Source organism: Lactuca sativa, chromosome 4 (assembly GCF_002870075.4).
Source record: "Lactuca sativa cultivar Salinas chromosome 4, Lsat_Salinas_v11, whole genome shotgun sequence".
Taxonomy (NCBI): domain Eukaryota; kingdom Viridiplantae; phylum Streptophyta; class Magnoliopsida; order Asterales; family Asteraceae; genus Lactuca; species Lactuca sativa.
This window is the reverse complement of record NC_056626.2, coordinates 402,033,487-402,051,298: the sequence shown is the minus strand read 5'-3', so window position 1 is coordinate 402,051,298 and position 17,812 is coordinate 402,033,487. Positions and strand designations below refer to the sequence as shown.

Here is a 17,812-nt window from a genome sequence, read left to right as displayed (position 1 = left end):
AGAAATACTTTTACCTTTATATGTTCCAAATTGTGCTATTTCTTATCCATATCTTGCTGAGCTTCATCTTGAATTCCCAAATTCACTTATTTTAACCTTTTGAAAGTAAAAATAATGATTTTTATAAACACGTATGCCCATGTATCATCAAAAACAATAAAATTTTAAGAGCTAATGAAATATGCACCTGTATGATTAATTATCTAAGATGGCAATGAATAAATAGACGGAAAACAAAGGTACCTGGAACCTGAAAAAAAAAAGTTATAATTTTGTATTTCACCTTATCTGTCCATAGAATCACGTTTCTTTGTTCCCTTAGCATTTTCTTCATTATGAAGGTTTTTGGTGATGTGTAGTGGGAGACAGCTAGTCATTCTTCTACACATATGTAACATTCTTTTCGCATATGTGAATCAACACATAAGAATCAGCAGGGTGAACCATGGACCTAAATCAACAGGGCAGACACGTGGTAGTGGATCTCTCTTGGAGAGCTCAAAATTTGTAATTTAACCAAGAATGAGCTCAAGAACAATCTCAATACAAATGCAAATAAGAAATAAACAGAAAATGGGAATCAAGAGGAACATGATTAACAACAGAATTATGTGAAAATGCTTCCTGATGAATATTCCAGCTGCAACTGAGATCGATTGAGGAGTAGTGTCCATGATTCAATTCCCTTTTTGCCTAGATATAGCCGAATATAGGGAGAGAGCCGAGACTTAGGGCCTATATATACAAATAAATACATAGTGGTGATCCGTTAGGGTTTTCTTGTGATAGAAAGGAGAGTGTGACATTTTTTTAGAAAGGAGGCAACAGTAAATGTGGGTTACCTGTTCCTTGCCCAAATCAAATCAAAGAGATGTCATTACAATCCTAAATAAAGCCCAGACGGAGTCCGACCTCTAGCAGCAAGTATGCGGGGATGAAATATGTATCGTTGTTAAATCAAAAAACAAATGAAGAGTCCCTTCTTTTTTCTTTAGCAGGAACAAAGGCTGAATGATTTGATGGTGGTGAGGTTTCGACCAATTATACCTAAAACACCATAGAAATCTAGGTCAAAAATGGTACATGAGATTAAAACTTCAAAAATAGAAATCAAAGTCAAATGATGAGAGTACAGGAGCATATGCTAGATGTCGTTGGCTATTGAGGAAAGATGGCGGTGGTGACCGGTGGTGAGATGAAGTTCGATGGTGATGAAGGTGGCTTGTTTGATGATAGTGAAGGTTAGGTGACGACAAAGGTTACTCTTGGTGGGTTGTGATGTTTAATATTAGGGTTTCTAAAGGAGAGATGCGAGAGAAGAGAAAAGCGGAGGTGTTTAGCAGGGACGATGATGTTTGTTCCTTATTTTAAAGAGATGAGGTGCCAGGGTAGTTAATGTGAGGCGACCTAATTTTGTGATACCGTGAGATACAATCTTACCTACTCATTTTGTAGATAAAAAAATATTTTTTAAATGCAAAATAATTGAAAATATTCAGAAAAAAAATTAATATTATTTTTGTCATTTATATTTTACAAAAAAAATAAAAATAAAATAAAATTATCGTTTTTCTACATATTCTACGTTAATATTAGAATGTTTTAATAAAATATTAGAGTATTTTAATAAATTATTAGAATATTTTACATATCTAACATATGTAATAGAATACTAAAATATTTCTAACATTCTAAAAATCACATTCGAAAAGTTACAGTGTAATATTTTAGTAGATTATTTCACATATTTTCAAAAAAATAAAAACAATAAGTTTTATTTATTTGGTATTTATTTAGTTTTTTTAGATAAATAAAATGACAAAAATAATAATTAAAAAAACAATTTTCGGATTTTTCTTTTTATTTTGCATTTTAAAATTATTTTTAGTTTGCGTCTCACGGTCTCACAAAATTAAAATGGTCTCAAATGATATATATATATATATATATATATATATATATATATATATATATATATATATATATATATATATCCTCTATTATAATAAAACGGTACAATCATGCCACGTGGCAGTTGCTAAGCCCCTCCCAAGCTACTTTTCCCGCTCAAATTTTCCAAGTGAAGTTTCGATAATGCCCTTTGTGCCTCTTAGCACCCCATCCGCCTTCATTCTCGCTCTTCAATGGAAACAATTAAGAGTTTCCAACTTCTGTGCAATAAATCAGCACCCAAATCACGGAGATTGTTGAAGATAATCGTTTCCAAAATTATTTATCAATTTTTTTATTTTTACGATTATAGATATATACCCATTCATTTTAACCCTAATTTTGTTGTTAGAAATTGAGCAGAGCCGTGAATCAATATCTTAATTGATTACAAACTAGAGATCCCATTCAGTCGGCAATCGTATTGCCGTCGTCGTTCCCATACCCTAAGACAGGTGCAATTTTTTTATTAGCAGTTGGGGCTGTGGTTCAAGGCATCTCATCAACGTCTTTGCTATAAAGATTTCATTCTCATAGATGTAGTGTGTATCTCTTTGTTGGAAATTAAAAAAAGGTAAGAGAAACGTTCGATTCGACCTAAATAGATGCAATACTATGTAAACTTAGGTCATGATGGTACCAATGGTTTTCCAGTGATTCAACATCTGTAAAGGGGATGTAGATCTGTATGGGGATGTGCTTCAAAATACTTGCACTAGGTTAGATATGGTGCTTCATAGCAGCCAGTTGAATTTTTTTCTTCAGGTATATATCAATTATAAGCAATCATTTGGGTGATTCTACATATAATCACACTTTCTTTTATTTTTTAGCCAGAGCTGTTGTAAAATGTGAAAGTTTATAAGGGGAAAAAAGCTTCATTATTCCCTATAAATTCAGATTTGAGGTTTGATTCTCATTGTCTGAGTGGGTAGACGGATTGATGAGGGGTATGAGGAAATATTGGTTTGCTCTGATGCACTTCATATGAGGTAACCATTATATTGTTCTCCCTGTTTTTACTAATTTCAAATGGAGTATGAAAGGAGATTTGATGTTCTTATGCTTTTGTGTATGTATCTAATATTGGATGAAGCTCCCTATTTTTATTCAATTATGGTCCGCCATAACCTAAATCGAAGGCTACTATGAAGAAAACTGGTAGGTGTTATGGTTTTATTTATTTATTTTTATATATTTGCTAGAGGTTTCACATGGTTAGATGTATTTATGAAGAAAACTGGTAGGTGTTATGGTTTTATTTATTTATTCTATATATTTGCTAAAGGCTTCACATGGTTAGATGTGTTGGACTTTTTTCCAGTAATTATGTTATTGTGTTCTTGGTTTCACATAAATAGCCTTTGTTTCAAATTTAGTTTTTAATATTATTATTTCTATGTCAAAATGAAACCATATAATTTGATCAGTTCATATGTTTATATCATATTTGCAAAATTCTTGAGACTAAATGTGTATATACAGGGTAATTTGCTTGGATTAGGTGATAGAATTAAGCTGTAATTGTAAGGAAGAAATGGGTTCAAGAGGTCGAGAGATAATAATTGTTAATTATGCTTGTATCAGGTATAGTTGTGAACCCATTTTCACCCATGACACTCTCAATGCTCTATCTTACTCACTCTTTCAATGTTTTAAGAATCTACCGGTTGCATCATTCTACACCAAAGACTCCATTATCTAGGGTGCACCTAATTTCTCCTATCTTCCCTCTTTGACTCCACCATGAATAACCAACGACTATTATATTAGATGGACAACTATTAGAGAAAAAACTAGCCTTCTTGACCTACTTTTCTTTGCTACAAATGGAATCTGTATGTGTGTTTCCATGTCATTTTCTTAGTTTAACACTAGGTCGGGAGTTTTATTCACTCTAGGGGTAACTTTCGTATTTTATTGTATTATTTTTTTGTTGTTATATATACAAGGGTAAAAATTAGGTATGCTTTGTAAATTTTTACAAATTAGTTGATGGATCTGCATGTTTGTTGTTATACTTTCATGAACTTTTTTTTTTTTGCAAAAAGTTCAAGAGATGTGTAATCCCTTGAGGATTTTTGGTATCCAGAAAAAAAAAAGAAAGATAATTTGGGGTTTGGACAAAAAAAATGATTTTTAATCTCATTTTTTGCAAAAAGCTAATTCAATAGTTGTTTGATAGGATCGGTTACAAAGGTGTTTTCCATAATGACACTGATCAACATCACTTGGGAGATTAGAAAGGCAACCAGACTGTATTGCGAAGCAGGTTATCATATATATATATATATATATATATATATATATATATATATATATATATATATATTACATTTTATGTTCAAAGATTCATTAGAGTATTCATTTTATTTTGCAGAAGAGTAAATATACAGTCCCATCTTAGATGAGAAATCATGCAAATAGATACATGGAGAACCTATATACGTATTGCACTCAGAAAAGTTATGTAAATAAAATCTCCCATAAATTGCAACTTTTTTCCCAACTCAAAAAGGATGGAACACAATTTTTAGTTCACTAAATATTGATCAAGTATCTGTTGTGAGTGTAGGCTATCAAAGTAAATGTTGGGAGAGGAGGTGTTGGGTAAAAGATCAATTATGAGTATTATTGCTTATACTATTCTTCTGTTTGGAGATTTATTATTTTATTACCTAATAAGCTCTATTTTAATACTATGGATAGTTAACTTTGCATCTTCGAATTATGCAAGTCTCAATAGTTGTCATTGTTTCTGATTACAAGCTTTTGAAGCATATGTTTATATTTGATATTGGTAATGGATTATAATGGAGATCATTTTCATTTTTTACTTTTATTCCTATAATTCATCTACAAATGAGCCTTATGATGTTAAATATTTATGGTAGTTTTTCCACGTTAAACTATTCTTTTTAGTTTGGGGGTGGGGCAGAAGATGCATTCTAGGAAGATTTAATAATATTTTGTTGATTACTTGAGGTGGAATTTGGGTTTTTACACCATATGTTCAAGTATCATTTTAAGGTGATCCTGGTTTGCTTCCCAAGGTTGTGGACCAGATTGCCCAAGGGTAAAAAGGTAATTGGATTCATTTTTGTGATTTTATTATGATATTTGAAGATTAAACAAAAAGCATTTATTAGCGGTAGGAGTATGGGTAAGTAAACTGTTAAGACGTTATATGATCACAAATGACTAGATTGCCCCTGACTTTTTCATCCTCTGCTCACGCATTCAAAATTAGTTGCTGTAAATTTGGATGATGCAAGTTAAAAGTATAAAAACAGTTTTTGTTATGGTGTTTTTGTCTTAAATGGTCAAGAAAGATATAACATCAGATTCCATGGATTTTAAACAATATGGAGTCGAAAAATGATCTATTTATTAAAGATTTTCACATCTGTCACTTTATCAAAGCCGTGCAACTCTCTTTTGGTACTTTGTCAAAGTGAGGTGTAATTTGTGTCTCTGACTTTTGAAGTTGCGAATTATTTTGTAATATTATGTTTCTTTTACATGTTGATTTACTTTTTGCTAGCTAATTCGTAATATATTTGTGAGACAATTTGTTGTTCTATATCCTATGCTTTTTGCAAGTCATAAATCATTTTCTATCTTAATTTTATATTATTTATTGATTTCATCTCATGGCCATAAATTATTATCAATTGATTTTACATTATTTATTGAAAGTCATAAAGCGTTTTTCTATCTTGATTTTCAATAGTATGATTTTTTAATAAAAATAACTTCTATTATTTATATAAAGTTGTCTGCCTATTTAAATATTATTTCACTTCTTTTTTGGTCCTATTCTGCATTTGGCCCTAGGGGTGTTAAAAAAACGATTTTGTATTTAAATCATTTAGTTTTATGAAAACCATTAGGTTATCTAAAATGAAAAAAATAAACTAAAGTAAATGATTATAGTTTCCATAATGAACAATAATTACAATCATAAACACTTTGAGAGATAAACAATATTGATGAAAATACTAAGGATAAAGAAAAAAGATAGCTTTGATAAACGAATACATGGACATGTCATCAATAAAAAAACCACTAAAACAATTTAGGCTTTTTTTTTTTTGCTTATGCTTGGTTCAATTTTGATTTCTTAAAGATGAAACTAAATTAAAATCAGATTTGTACCAAATTATCTAAATTCTGGTAGTATCAGGATTTATAATTCACTTTTTAAAAGTTGTGAGATTTAAATGCCCCAATATCTAAATTTTGGTAGTATCATAATTTATAAATCAGATTTGTACCAAATTATCTAAATTTTGGTACTATCAGATTTGTACCATAAAGATATAGAATTTTGCATTAACAATTTTGAGTTGTGAGATTTAAATACCTAAATAACTCATATAAAGGAATATAATTTAACCCAAAATTATAACTTTTTTTTTTAAAGTTAAATAAAAATATAAGCGTATACATTTATTGTTAAATAATATTACAAATTTACTAAAAAAACTTCTGACTTTGTAAACTAATACATTTTTTATAAATATTTGATTAGTCATTATGATTTCATATTATGAATAGTGTTTTTTTCTCAACTGTGGTTTCCACGCCACGCGCTTGTCTTCTGATTTATAATATGTTGCATTATACAAACTCACGACTTTTATAAATAGGTGGATTTACATGTGTAACTAAATACTTACAAATTACAAAATTATTAAAAAAATACAATATTACAATTGACAAGTTTTTCTAAATTAATGATATATTACTTTATTATATAATCAATTTTTTAATTCTATTTAAAATTATCACCCGTGGGTTCCACGGGTTTTAACCTACTATATATATATATATATATATATATATATATATATATATATATATATATATATAAAGGTTCAGGTTCATTTGAGACCATTCTAATTTTGTGAGACCGTGAGACCAAATCTAAAAATAATTTTAAAATGCTAAATAAATGGAAAAATCCAAAAATTCTTTTTTTAAATATTATTTTTGGAACTTGAATTAACTAAAAAAATAAAAAATAAATAAAAAAAATCTCGTTTTTTTTTTTTGAAAAATATGTGAAATATTTTAAATAGAATATTACACTGACATATTCTAAAAAATAATTTTAAAATGAAAAATAAATGGAAAAATCTAAAAATTCTTTTTTTAAATATTATTTTCGAAACTTGAATTAACTAAAAAAAATTTTAAAAAAAATCCTATTTTTTTTTAAAAATACGTGAAATATTCTAAATAGAATGTTATACTGTACATATTCTAAAAATAATTTTAAAATGCAAAATAAATGGAAAAATCAAAAAAATTCTTTTTTTAAATATTATTTTCGAAACTTGAATTAACTAAAAAAATAAAAAAAATGTGTCTCACTGTCTCCCAAAATTAGGTCGTCTCACATTAACCTAACCATATATATATATATATGGAGGTAAAATGATATTACACAAAGCCAAAGGGAGGTAAACTGTCAAACTTCAAAAATTATGTGGCAAAAGTAACATCCAATAAAACTATACTATTCCCCAAACCTCATATGAATTAATATATGTATATAATAATCATTATCTTTCTAAAATGGATTTTGAATGATTGTTTTAACTTTAAAAATTAATTTGATCATTAATGAAAAATGGCTTTTGCATTGTAGTTTTAATTTGCAAATTTACTTTTATGATAATTAAGATGGAACCAGGTACAAAGACATGAATACCCTCTTTGATACTGTCCTCAAAACAGCCTCGAAAACTTGTAAATCCGATAAGCTAAAACTCTTGCAAACACAATCTTTCATAAAACACACATATAAACTCCAAATAAAAATTAAAACACGGGATAAACATTCGGATTATGGAATGATATTTTGGATTTGCTCCTTGATTTCTTGTTTATCTAGTGGTTTCTTTGGTTTCTTTCTTTGTTCATTGGGTTTGTCATCGGGGTGTTTCCGTTTCTTTGATAGTTTTTGGCTGGAAGAGGTGGCCGCGGTGGTGGTGTTGGTTTTCTGGTAGTCAGTGGCAGCATCGAGTGTGTAGATACGAAGAGCAAGGGCTGAGATGGTGGATGTCTTGGCAGCAGCCGCCATTGATGACCAGTACCACCACCATGTGTTGTTGATATAATCTGTCTTGATCATGGTTTCCAATACCATAGTTGCTTCAACCATTTGCAATCCAGAAACATAAAAATTAAAAATTAAGAAAATAATAATAATGTTAAATAACTAGTATTTTTAGTTTGGAATTCATTCAATAAAATACAACTCATGCTTAACTTATTTTCACAAAAATGATGAGAATTCTCACTTTTACTTTATTCAAAGAGAACTAAAACTAACTAGTGGACATGAGGATTATACAAAATTAGAAAGCAAATGAAGTGAACATCTGGATAATGTGAAAAATATGAAAAACATCATAAGATAGGATTTTAAAAGAAACATCTGGTGGATGTTCAAGTTATATAGCAATTATGCTTTTTATCAACACCACACAACTTCACACATACGCTATATATATATATATATATATATATATATATATATATATATATATATATATATATATATATATATATATATATATATATATATATATATATATATATATATATATATATATATATATATATATATATATATATATATATATAAACATGTGTGAAATCAGATACAGGGCAAGGTATTAGCTGATTTAACAAATGCACACCATTCAGGCCTCAATTCAGAACTTGCCCTAGACCCTCTTTTTGCTCCATCGGGAAGTGCAGCTTCCATGTCCAACAGATTCATCTTCAACCATCTTAATGAATCACAACCAAGGCTGAGTCGACCGGGTCCCGGTCGATTCAACAAATCCAATTCCAAACCACAATCACACTTGTTCTTCTTATGTTGTTCAAATTCAACATTTGTGAAAAAGGTTTCATGGCATTTAACACAGTGGTATCTACATGGCAAAACGGGTTCCAAACATTCACACCTATGCCATTTTGCCATGTTCTTTCTTCTTGGTTTCTTCACTGAATCCGGATCTGTATTGTATTTCGCCTCCAGCAACTCACTTGCCTTTGTAGCAAGTCCGTTGTTATGCGAAAAGACCGTTTCGCCCTTGACGAAATTTGCTCCCGTTTGTTGACCATGTTTTGTGATTGACTTTTGCCACTTTGAGATCGAATTTCTCAATTCTCTTCTACTCGGATCGTTTCGTTTAAGGTAGTTGATGAGACTCTTGATTTGTTCGTCGGATTGGAATAAACACCATGCACGGGAATCGGAATCACACATTCCGGTATCGTTGACGACAATTCCGTGATGTGTGCTTGTGTTTGTGTTTTGGAATACCCAATAGAATCTGTTATCGGAGTCGATGCCTAAAAATTCATTGCGTAAAGAGAGCTCTTCATGATTAACATCTGGCTCTTTCAAATTCGTTGACGTTTCGTTTAGGGAATGTTTTTGTTGCATCACATTCACAACTGGCTCTTTCACATTCGTACGGATAAGACTGGTTTTCAATAACTCATCGCATAGAAACTTGAGCAAGAAGGTTTTCTGCGTTAAGAAAAACATACGAGAGAATGACCATCTTACCCATTTGTCAAAAAAGTGATGATGAGTAACAAATTATTGTTTATCTGAAAACTGCACAAACTTGTAAATGACAAAACTTTAAAAGTAATATGGCTGGCAAGAAATTACAGATTGGTAGGATTTAGGTAAAGGGTTATAAGGTAAACAGAAAGGTATAAATGAATGGAAAAAACAACCCTTCTTGCACTTTAACATATTAAGAATTTCTATCTGTATTAAGTCAAAAAAAAACACACCTACAATCTTTTTTATAAATCATTTATCCACACAGGATTAATCTAAAGAAAGAGAAAGAAAACTCACCTTATCTGCATCTAATTCCCAATACTCTTTTTCCTTCAAGGCAGTGGCTATATCCAAAAGCTTAATATTTTCTTCACAATTTTTATCAACAAATTGTAAAATATTTTCAAGACCTGCTTCGTTGTCCTGCTGAGGTGGCACACAAATGGGACAAAACCAGTTGCCTTTTGGGATTTGAGAAAGAGGGGGAGTCAAACAGTATGTGTGATAGTATGCTTCACACCTATCACAAATAAGTACTTTTCCATCATCTTTATTAATCCCACATACATTGCAGATTCCTGTTTCCCAGGGTGCTTTGGGTATTTCAGTTGAAGTTAGAATCTCTTCAAGCTCCTTCTCTATTTCCTCAATAGGTTTTCTGTTCATGTTATCTTCATAAAATCTCCTAAACAGAGTCCCTACCTGCATTAATAAAATCACCTTAAGAAATCTTACTTTATGTTAATTTTAGCCTTATTACAATGTTGTATACATAAGTTAACAGGTTTTTATGCCATGCCCTCGTCCATAAATGTGTAATATAGTGCTGAAGTGGCAAAAAAAAGTTTGGTGATAGCATTTGGACTGTGAGGAATAATCTGAAAGTACAACATTGTACTGTAATAATAATAACAATAACATATATATGAAAAGTACATTGCGATAATAAGAAACAAACCTCCTTTTCATATCGCAATTTAAAATCACATGACATTTTATCCACCAATTTAAATTTCCGGCGTAAGTTAATCCACACCTGCAAATCAAAAAACATTAAAAAATGAATCCATAAAACAATAAAACCTTAAATATAAGTGTTGTTGGCACGGAAAAATATAAGTCTCGTTGGCATGAAAAGCTTACCGGCTCACTTTTTTCATGTGAGGTGTCGAATAACGGTCAAGGTGGACCCCTTTTCAAAATCACAAGGTCCAGTTGCTCAGAATTACCTCTTCAATATGGTCAAACTATTCTATGTCGAGCAGACCTTGAGGAGCATGACAATGTTGTGACCGAGCTGACCGAGATAGATCAGGACATTGGTGATGAGATAGTGTATGAAGATGTAATTGGTGACCAAAATTTTGAAAGGTCATCACTATCTTCAACATGTGAGTTATTATTGAAAATGATTGTTGATGTTCACGGAGAATTTTATCAACCGTAACGGCAATGTACACGAGTGTGTTTTTAGTGTTGTTAAAAATTTGGTTGAGAGGGATGTATATTATGCAAAGATCATTACTTGGTTCATATTTAACAACTTCCAATAAAAATAACTTACTTTCTCTTTTACATTCCACTCATCAGTGAAAACAAAATATGCAAGAGTATGTTATTTTTTAAAAAAAAGCATAACAATCAAGAACAATAAAAAATAAACTTTATGAAAGAAAAACACAACTTCAATTATTAAAGCAATAAGAAAAACATAAAAGCAACCAAGATACTGAAATGACATTTTTTTCTGTGCGAAAAGGAATGTGAGGTTAATAATAAGGATGAACAAGAAGATAAAATTCAAATAAAATGAGAACAAATAAGTACTAAGAATATTAAATACAAAACCAGAAATATATTTAGATTTTAGATGGTCAAATGTTGCGGAAAATAAATAGATCGAGCATAACCGGTAACAAAGTTTAAGTAGTCTGGGAGCTTATGTTTCCTAATATTTATTTTATATAAGTATTTCGCGCCAAATTATATCAATTCAATATATTTATTTCGGTAGCTTATTTTCTTATCAATCCTATTAAGAAAAACAAAAGCAATTATGAAGCCATACATCTAGGGTACATGAGACTTACAGTATCATTTACTATTATTACTCAATACTATCACAGCTGGGTTTCATATAGCAATGGACATTATTGCATAATAATCACTATGACAAGAATCATGTTAAAGATGAATGTGTTATCAACTGCAGGGTGACTAATTTATTCTTTCATAAAAGAAAGTATGCACTACTTGATCTAATTTAACAAATCAGAAATTTTCAATCCTTATCGATTTAATTTCTTGTTAGTTGGACTAACCCATTTGGCATCACAATTTAGATTTTCCTTTTAAAACACAGAGAACCAGGAAATTAATAGTAATAACTTGATACCTTCAATTTTCGTTTCCGAGAGAAGTAGGCTTGGATTTGAAACCTAACGGACAACGATCATAAAGCAGCCTATCAATCAACCACTCTCCGCATATCCCCAGACCAAGAACATCTACAGTGGCGCCGCCTCCATTCCTGCCCACTCAAAAGGGAAACCGCACGGCGAAGCGTCAGATTCTCCAAGAAGAATCGCCAGTGTATGGTCTCCGGTGGCTATAGGAGACACATCGTTATGAAATGATCTGAATAAGAAGAAAGCCGCGTCTTCTATGCCATTGAGTTCCAAAGAGGCGTGACGAAAATAGTTCCGTCATCCAACCAGGTTTCCAGGCGACATGGCCGCCATTGTTTTGTTTACCAATAGGTATATTCGGCACTTCAGCAAGCAGCTTTGGGTTGCCTTTTATTCATTTTCTGTCCCTATGGTTTGAAATAGTTTGTCATTTGGTCTTTAACTTCTTTTTAAACATGGAAGGTATTATGATCTGTTTTTTTTTTTAATTTTCTGATCACTCGCATCCGACAACTACCGTTAGCCCATTCCGACAACCACGGTCAACCCACTCCAGTAGCCTCCAGCAATCGAGACAAAACAAAATCAAAACCTACAAAATAATATCTGAAATTAAACCTAAAATGCCACTTGCAACACGTAACTTTCTAGCCATCATCTTCATTTATTCAATAAGATCTTCAACCCTTTAAATGAACCGGAAGATCCAAACCACACAAATTATTAAAACCTTATTGATTCTTATCACTAAGAAATGATATCATCAAATTAGAGTATAAAAAACTAAACAAAATCGACCTACTAACTTAGGACCTACAGAATGTCATGTCAATCGACACTTTAATTTTGTAAATTACATGTGGATAAACCGTTTAATAACTTACATAATCTCGCCAAGGAAAGGATACGAGACAATCGGTTCAAAAGAAGAAGAGAGACCATGCTGTTGTGAACCTTGAATCCGTTTAGATGTTATTTGCTACGAAAGAATAAGAATACACGACGGCAAAACTTGTTAACTACACCTTTGCGGTGAAGAGGAGGCTAGCGGCGGCCATGGCTTGTTGACCATATCTGCAGCCCTCATTTTCTCTCTCTGGTGGTTTGTGGATTTTTCAAAAAAGACATCCAATGGTGGGTGATTTTAGAAGGGCGAAAAAAAACGACATTTCTACAAAGAAAGAGGGTAGAGATGGAAATGAGAGAGAGAATAACATTAGGTGTTGGAGTTAAATAACATATTAATATTTTCATGTATTTAATAATAACATAAAATATAGATAAAATTAAAAATAAATAATAATATTAATAAGATAAAATAGGTTTCTTTTTGGTATAATATGACCAAAGACACAACAAAACTAAATCATATGGACCTTCTGAGTTAAAAACAAAAATAAGAACTAAACGCACAAACTATCCAATCACATGTAATTTGACACATGGTGGTATATATGTATCAAAAATAAAAATAAAAATATATTTTTGACGAAATTATACAATTTGCCATTGGTTCAAGGGTCAAATTATACATTTAGAACTTATTTTCAAAAATTAACTTGGATCCTTCATCATACATATAAAAGTTGCACGCTTCGTCCATATAGATGATTTTGATGTAGTTTTAATTTGTCCCAAATTTGAGATAACCATAATGCCTTTTATATAATTTTCCTAATTTTTGTTAATGTTTTTTGTAACATCCCCAAAATTGTAAGGTAAAATTTTCATTTTTAATTCAACCATAAACACCATTTAGTCTTTTTAATCATTCAAAAGTATATCAAAGTAAAAATAGTTATTAGATTACGATCCGAAAATCATAAAGTTGCGAAAACATGAGTGGATGCGCTGTAATCAAGTCGGTCCCTTCTCTTTCGAACTAGAAGTACCTGAAACCATAACCATAAAACCGAAAGCGCAAAGCTTACTGAGTTCCCGAAAATACCACATAACATACATACAATGGGCCTTGCCCCTACAACCTGTGACAACCGACAAACTTCTGGTCAATGTCAAAGTCAAGTTAAGGTCAACGGACCATCTGGTCAACTCAACTAGTGCTTATATGTTAGGAGATTCTTTATGTTTCCTATTGTTTAACTATAATTCCTAATGAAAAGTAACACTTGAAAGTCTCAAAAGTTCAAATTTAAAACCCTAATTTGATTTAGGGAAGTAACAGCTCTTTAAAGCACTATTGAGTGCCCTTCGGGGGTGTATAACACTCAGAATAGAATGTATCTAAGTCTAAGGACCTTGTACTACGAAGAAAAACACTAATAAAGGCTCCCGACAAAGTCTCTCCCAATCTCTCCCACTGTATCTCTCTCTAAATCTCTCCAAGAAAATGAAGTCTTTTCTCAAATCTCTCCAAGAAAATGAAGTCTTTTCTCAAATCTCTCCAAGAATATAAAATCTCTCCCAAATCTCTCCAAGAATATAAAATCTCTCCCAAATCTCTCCAAGAATATCAAATCTCTCCCAAATCTCTCCAAGAATATCAAATCTCTGCAAGAATATGGAATCTCTCCCAAATCTCTCCCAGTATGTGAAATCTCTTCCAAATCTCTCCTAGTATGTGAAATCTCTCCCAAATCTCTCCAAGTATGTGAAATCTCTCCCAAATCTCTCCAAGTATGTGAAATCTCTCCCAAATCTATCCAAGTACGAGAAATCTCTCCCAAATCTCCCTAAATATCTTCCTTAGTCGAAAACAGCCCAAAACCGGAGGAAAGAACCCAAAAGGACCCTCTTGGTCCAGACTCCTCTTGGTCTGGAACCCTCTTAGTCCAGATACCTCCTAAGGAACCAAGAAGGTTCTCACCTTGGAACCCTCCTGGTCCAAAATGCCCTAGTCACTTCAGAACTCCTCTTGCTTCGGACATTCTCGCTACTCCGGAATTTCTAGCCGATCCAGACTGCTGGCTTCGCTACTGAACACGCGCCTGACTCTGGATCCGGGGGAAAGCTCCGGAAGGGAGCAGGCAGCTTCGGAACCTCACATCTGACTCCGGAAATTGAAATTTAGCTTCGGATTTTGCCCGGCGGCTCCGGACTTGAGCAAGCGACTCCGGAATCCTTCTCAAGCCCTTCAGACCCTCGCAGGAGCATCGTCCCACTTCGGATTTTCATCATTTTCGGACTTTTTCACCATTTTAAGGCATTTTGACGCCGGAAATCACACCGAACGCGTAATTTTCATGTCCTAAACCCCTGAAACTCCTATTTTATGCCAAAATCAAATATTTTAAATATATTTATATAAAATAAAAACCCAAGATTTTAAGAGGATCCTAAGAAGATAAAGGGGTTTGACCTTGTGATGTGATGCTCAATCCTCCATTTTCCCATGCAAATCCCATTTAAACACACATTACCCTTAGAAAATAAGCCCTACCCACCAGATTTCCATGCAAATGTCAAGTCATTTCTTATCCTTCCCCTTTAGATACGTCTTTTCCTCCCTCATCCCACTTCCCACTTTCTCATCAGTAAACTCCCAAGAATTCTCTCAAACTCTTTCAAGACTCAAGCTTCATCCCTTCAAGGAAAATTTCCAGAATCTTTGGTAAGTGTTCATCCTCCTTGAATAGTGATTTTTCCTCACCATTCCTAAGATTTCACTATACTCACACATAAATTATTCTTAGAATCATTCTGAAGTCCCAAGAACCTTTCAAGTGTTGGGAAACTTGGAAGCTCCTCATCATCTCTTCAAATCTCCCGCGAACAAAACCAAGGTGAGCTTCATACCCCACCTTTTTCCTTAGTTTTTGTTGATTTTGGGGGAGAGTACAAGTCACCTCTTGTTCTAAATTCTTGAATGATTGCATGTGTACGTGTGTTTAATATGTGTGTTGAAATATTATCATTTTTTTATGTATAACTCTCTGTGAACGTGAAGTCTCACAGAACCCATGAAAATAAATAATATTTTAATCATTATATGAGTAATACAATTTACAAAAGGAGCCTCCCAAGTTTTTGGGGGTGTTTAACATGCATCCTTGTATCCATGCTCTTCATATTTAGAGATAAAAGTTGTTGAAATAGACCTTGAAAGGTTGACACTAAGTCTAGAACTTCGAAATTTGAACTTGGTGTTCCATAAATGACTTTTTACAAAATGTTAAGGGTTTATTTATAAAAATTGGATATAAGTAATCTCACCGAGAATATATGCAAATAGAACCTTTATGACACGAAATTTTGCATGTCATAAAGCTACTATCATAATTTCACAGAAGTCATAAGTTTTACACAAATCATAACTTGACATTTTCTCGGTAAATGGGGTCTCACTCAGTAATATATAGAGAGGAGATCCATTTTATCCGACATCGCTAATATTGAATTGATTTGATAAATACTTAGAGCGGATCATTTTCAATAAATGAAACGAAACAGAATATCTAGTCAACAAGTACAACTAGTATTAATTGTTTGGTAAATAATGAATTTCAACGCTTTGCATAAAACTATTAGTATTCTAGTCAGACGAAATCTTCACAATACATATATTATATACAATATTGTACACCTTAATTCATGTAAGAGTTATAACTAGAGTCTCCTGGAGGGAGAGCGGGAATTTGTGTATAGATCTACACAGGGTTGACACCCCGCACCTTCGCTGTTCGTTACAGCTAGACCGGCCAGTCTAGGGTGACAAATGTCTTGAACAAAACCGACGCCTGAAGAACGTCATAACAGGCACTCCGTCATATTAGTATGGTTATAACGACTCACTAGAATATATCAAAATGTTATTATAAAGATTTCATCTTCGGTTAAAAATCAACTATTCTGACTACCACAATGAGACTTTTTCGCACCCGTGTTATGTTATTACCAAAATTACTATTTTATACATCAGAAAATATAGGATTTTCTAGAGAAACGATTCGTACGATTTTGGAAAACAATGAATTAAGACACACATGCAACTATACTCGATTTGAAACAAGAATTACAACCATTTGATAAGAAAATATTGGATTTTATGGATTTTTAAACTATCATCAAAGTTTTTATGCTCAAATGATTATGAACTCACCAACATATTTTATGTTGACGCTTTTCAAACGACTTGTATTCTCAGGAAATCAATAAGCAGGTTATGGATTGCGGACTCAAGCTTATTTTGCTGTGTTTTGGGAAATTTGCTTACTGATGTTTCTTTTGTGTACACTTGAAAACATAAACATGATGTAAAACAATGTAAGCTTGTCATATTTATGTATGTTGTTTGGATTTGCTATGTTTCAATTATATGCAATTGTTATGATACTACACAATGAAGTCACCTGCCTCCGGACGCTTCGGTTGTTCTGGCCTGGGGGTGTGACACAACCATCGGGCCCCAGCCCGATATACATACAAACACATACAAGACATGCAAAAGTCACTAAGACAACTAACATAACACATCCTAGTGGGTCGGCATTAGTGCCTTCGGCCCACGAGTTGTAATGTCCTGAAAACCTCATGGTAAAAAATTCATATTTAATATACTCAAAACACCAATTCTCTTTTACTCGAACATTTAGAAGTATAACATAATAAAATAGTTATCAGAGTACAATCCCAAAATCACTAATGCCAAGGTCCGCCCCTAGTCTTCTGATAACATAGGCCAATGGGCCCGCATTGGTGCCTTCCACCCATAGTACAGTAAGGAGACTCACCTCAAACCAAGATAACCGAACACTTAAACCGCTACTACCGAAAATGTCACACTGACATCATCGAAATAATATTCCATAAATAATTGACTCCCGATCCAAACGAGAATTCTAGTCCAATAAACAAACTTTTAGGGTAAAAGTCTATTTTACCCTTTTCCTTA

The 17,812-nt window shown here is 32.4% G+C and overlaps 2 protein-coding genes across 3 annotated transcripts in view; both read right to left on the bottom strand.

Moving 5' to 3' along the window:
* Positions 1-17,812, bottom strand: part of LOC111914051 (methyl-CpG-binding domain-containing protein 9) — an 83,383-nt gene that overhangs the window by 53,887 nt on the left and 11,684 nt on the right. The gene's annotated exons all lie outside the window — the stretch shown is intronic.
* Positions 8,601-12,337, bottom strand: LOC128133347 (methyl-CpG-binding domain-containing protein 9-like). Of its 2 annotated transcripts, XM_052770710.1 has the most exons (5): positions 11,949-12,337; positions 10,697-10,850; positions 10,512-10,589; positions 9,851-10,255; positions 8,601-9,508 (listed from the first exon to the last, which is right to left on the bottom strand). In XM_052770710.1, the coding sequence occupies exons 3-5, from the start codon at positions 10,545-10,547 to the stop codon at positions 8,621-8,623; spliced, it is 1,329 nt and encodes a 442-aa protein (XP_052626670.1). In that variant the 5' UTR covers positions 10,548-10,589; positions 10,697-10,850; positions 11,949-12,337; the 3' UTR covers positions 8,601-8,620. The 2 variants fall into 2 exon arrangements, with proteins under 2 accessions (XP_052626670.1, XP_052626671.1); XM_052770711.1 differs by lacking the exon at positions 10,697-10,850.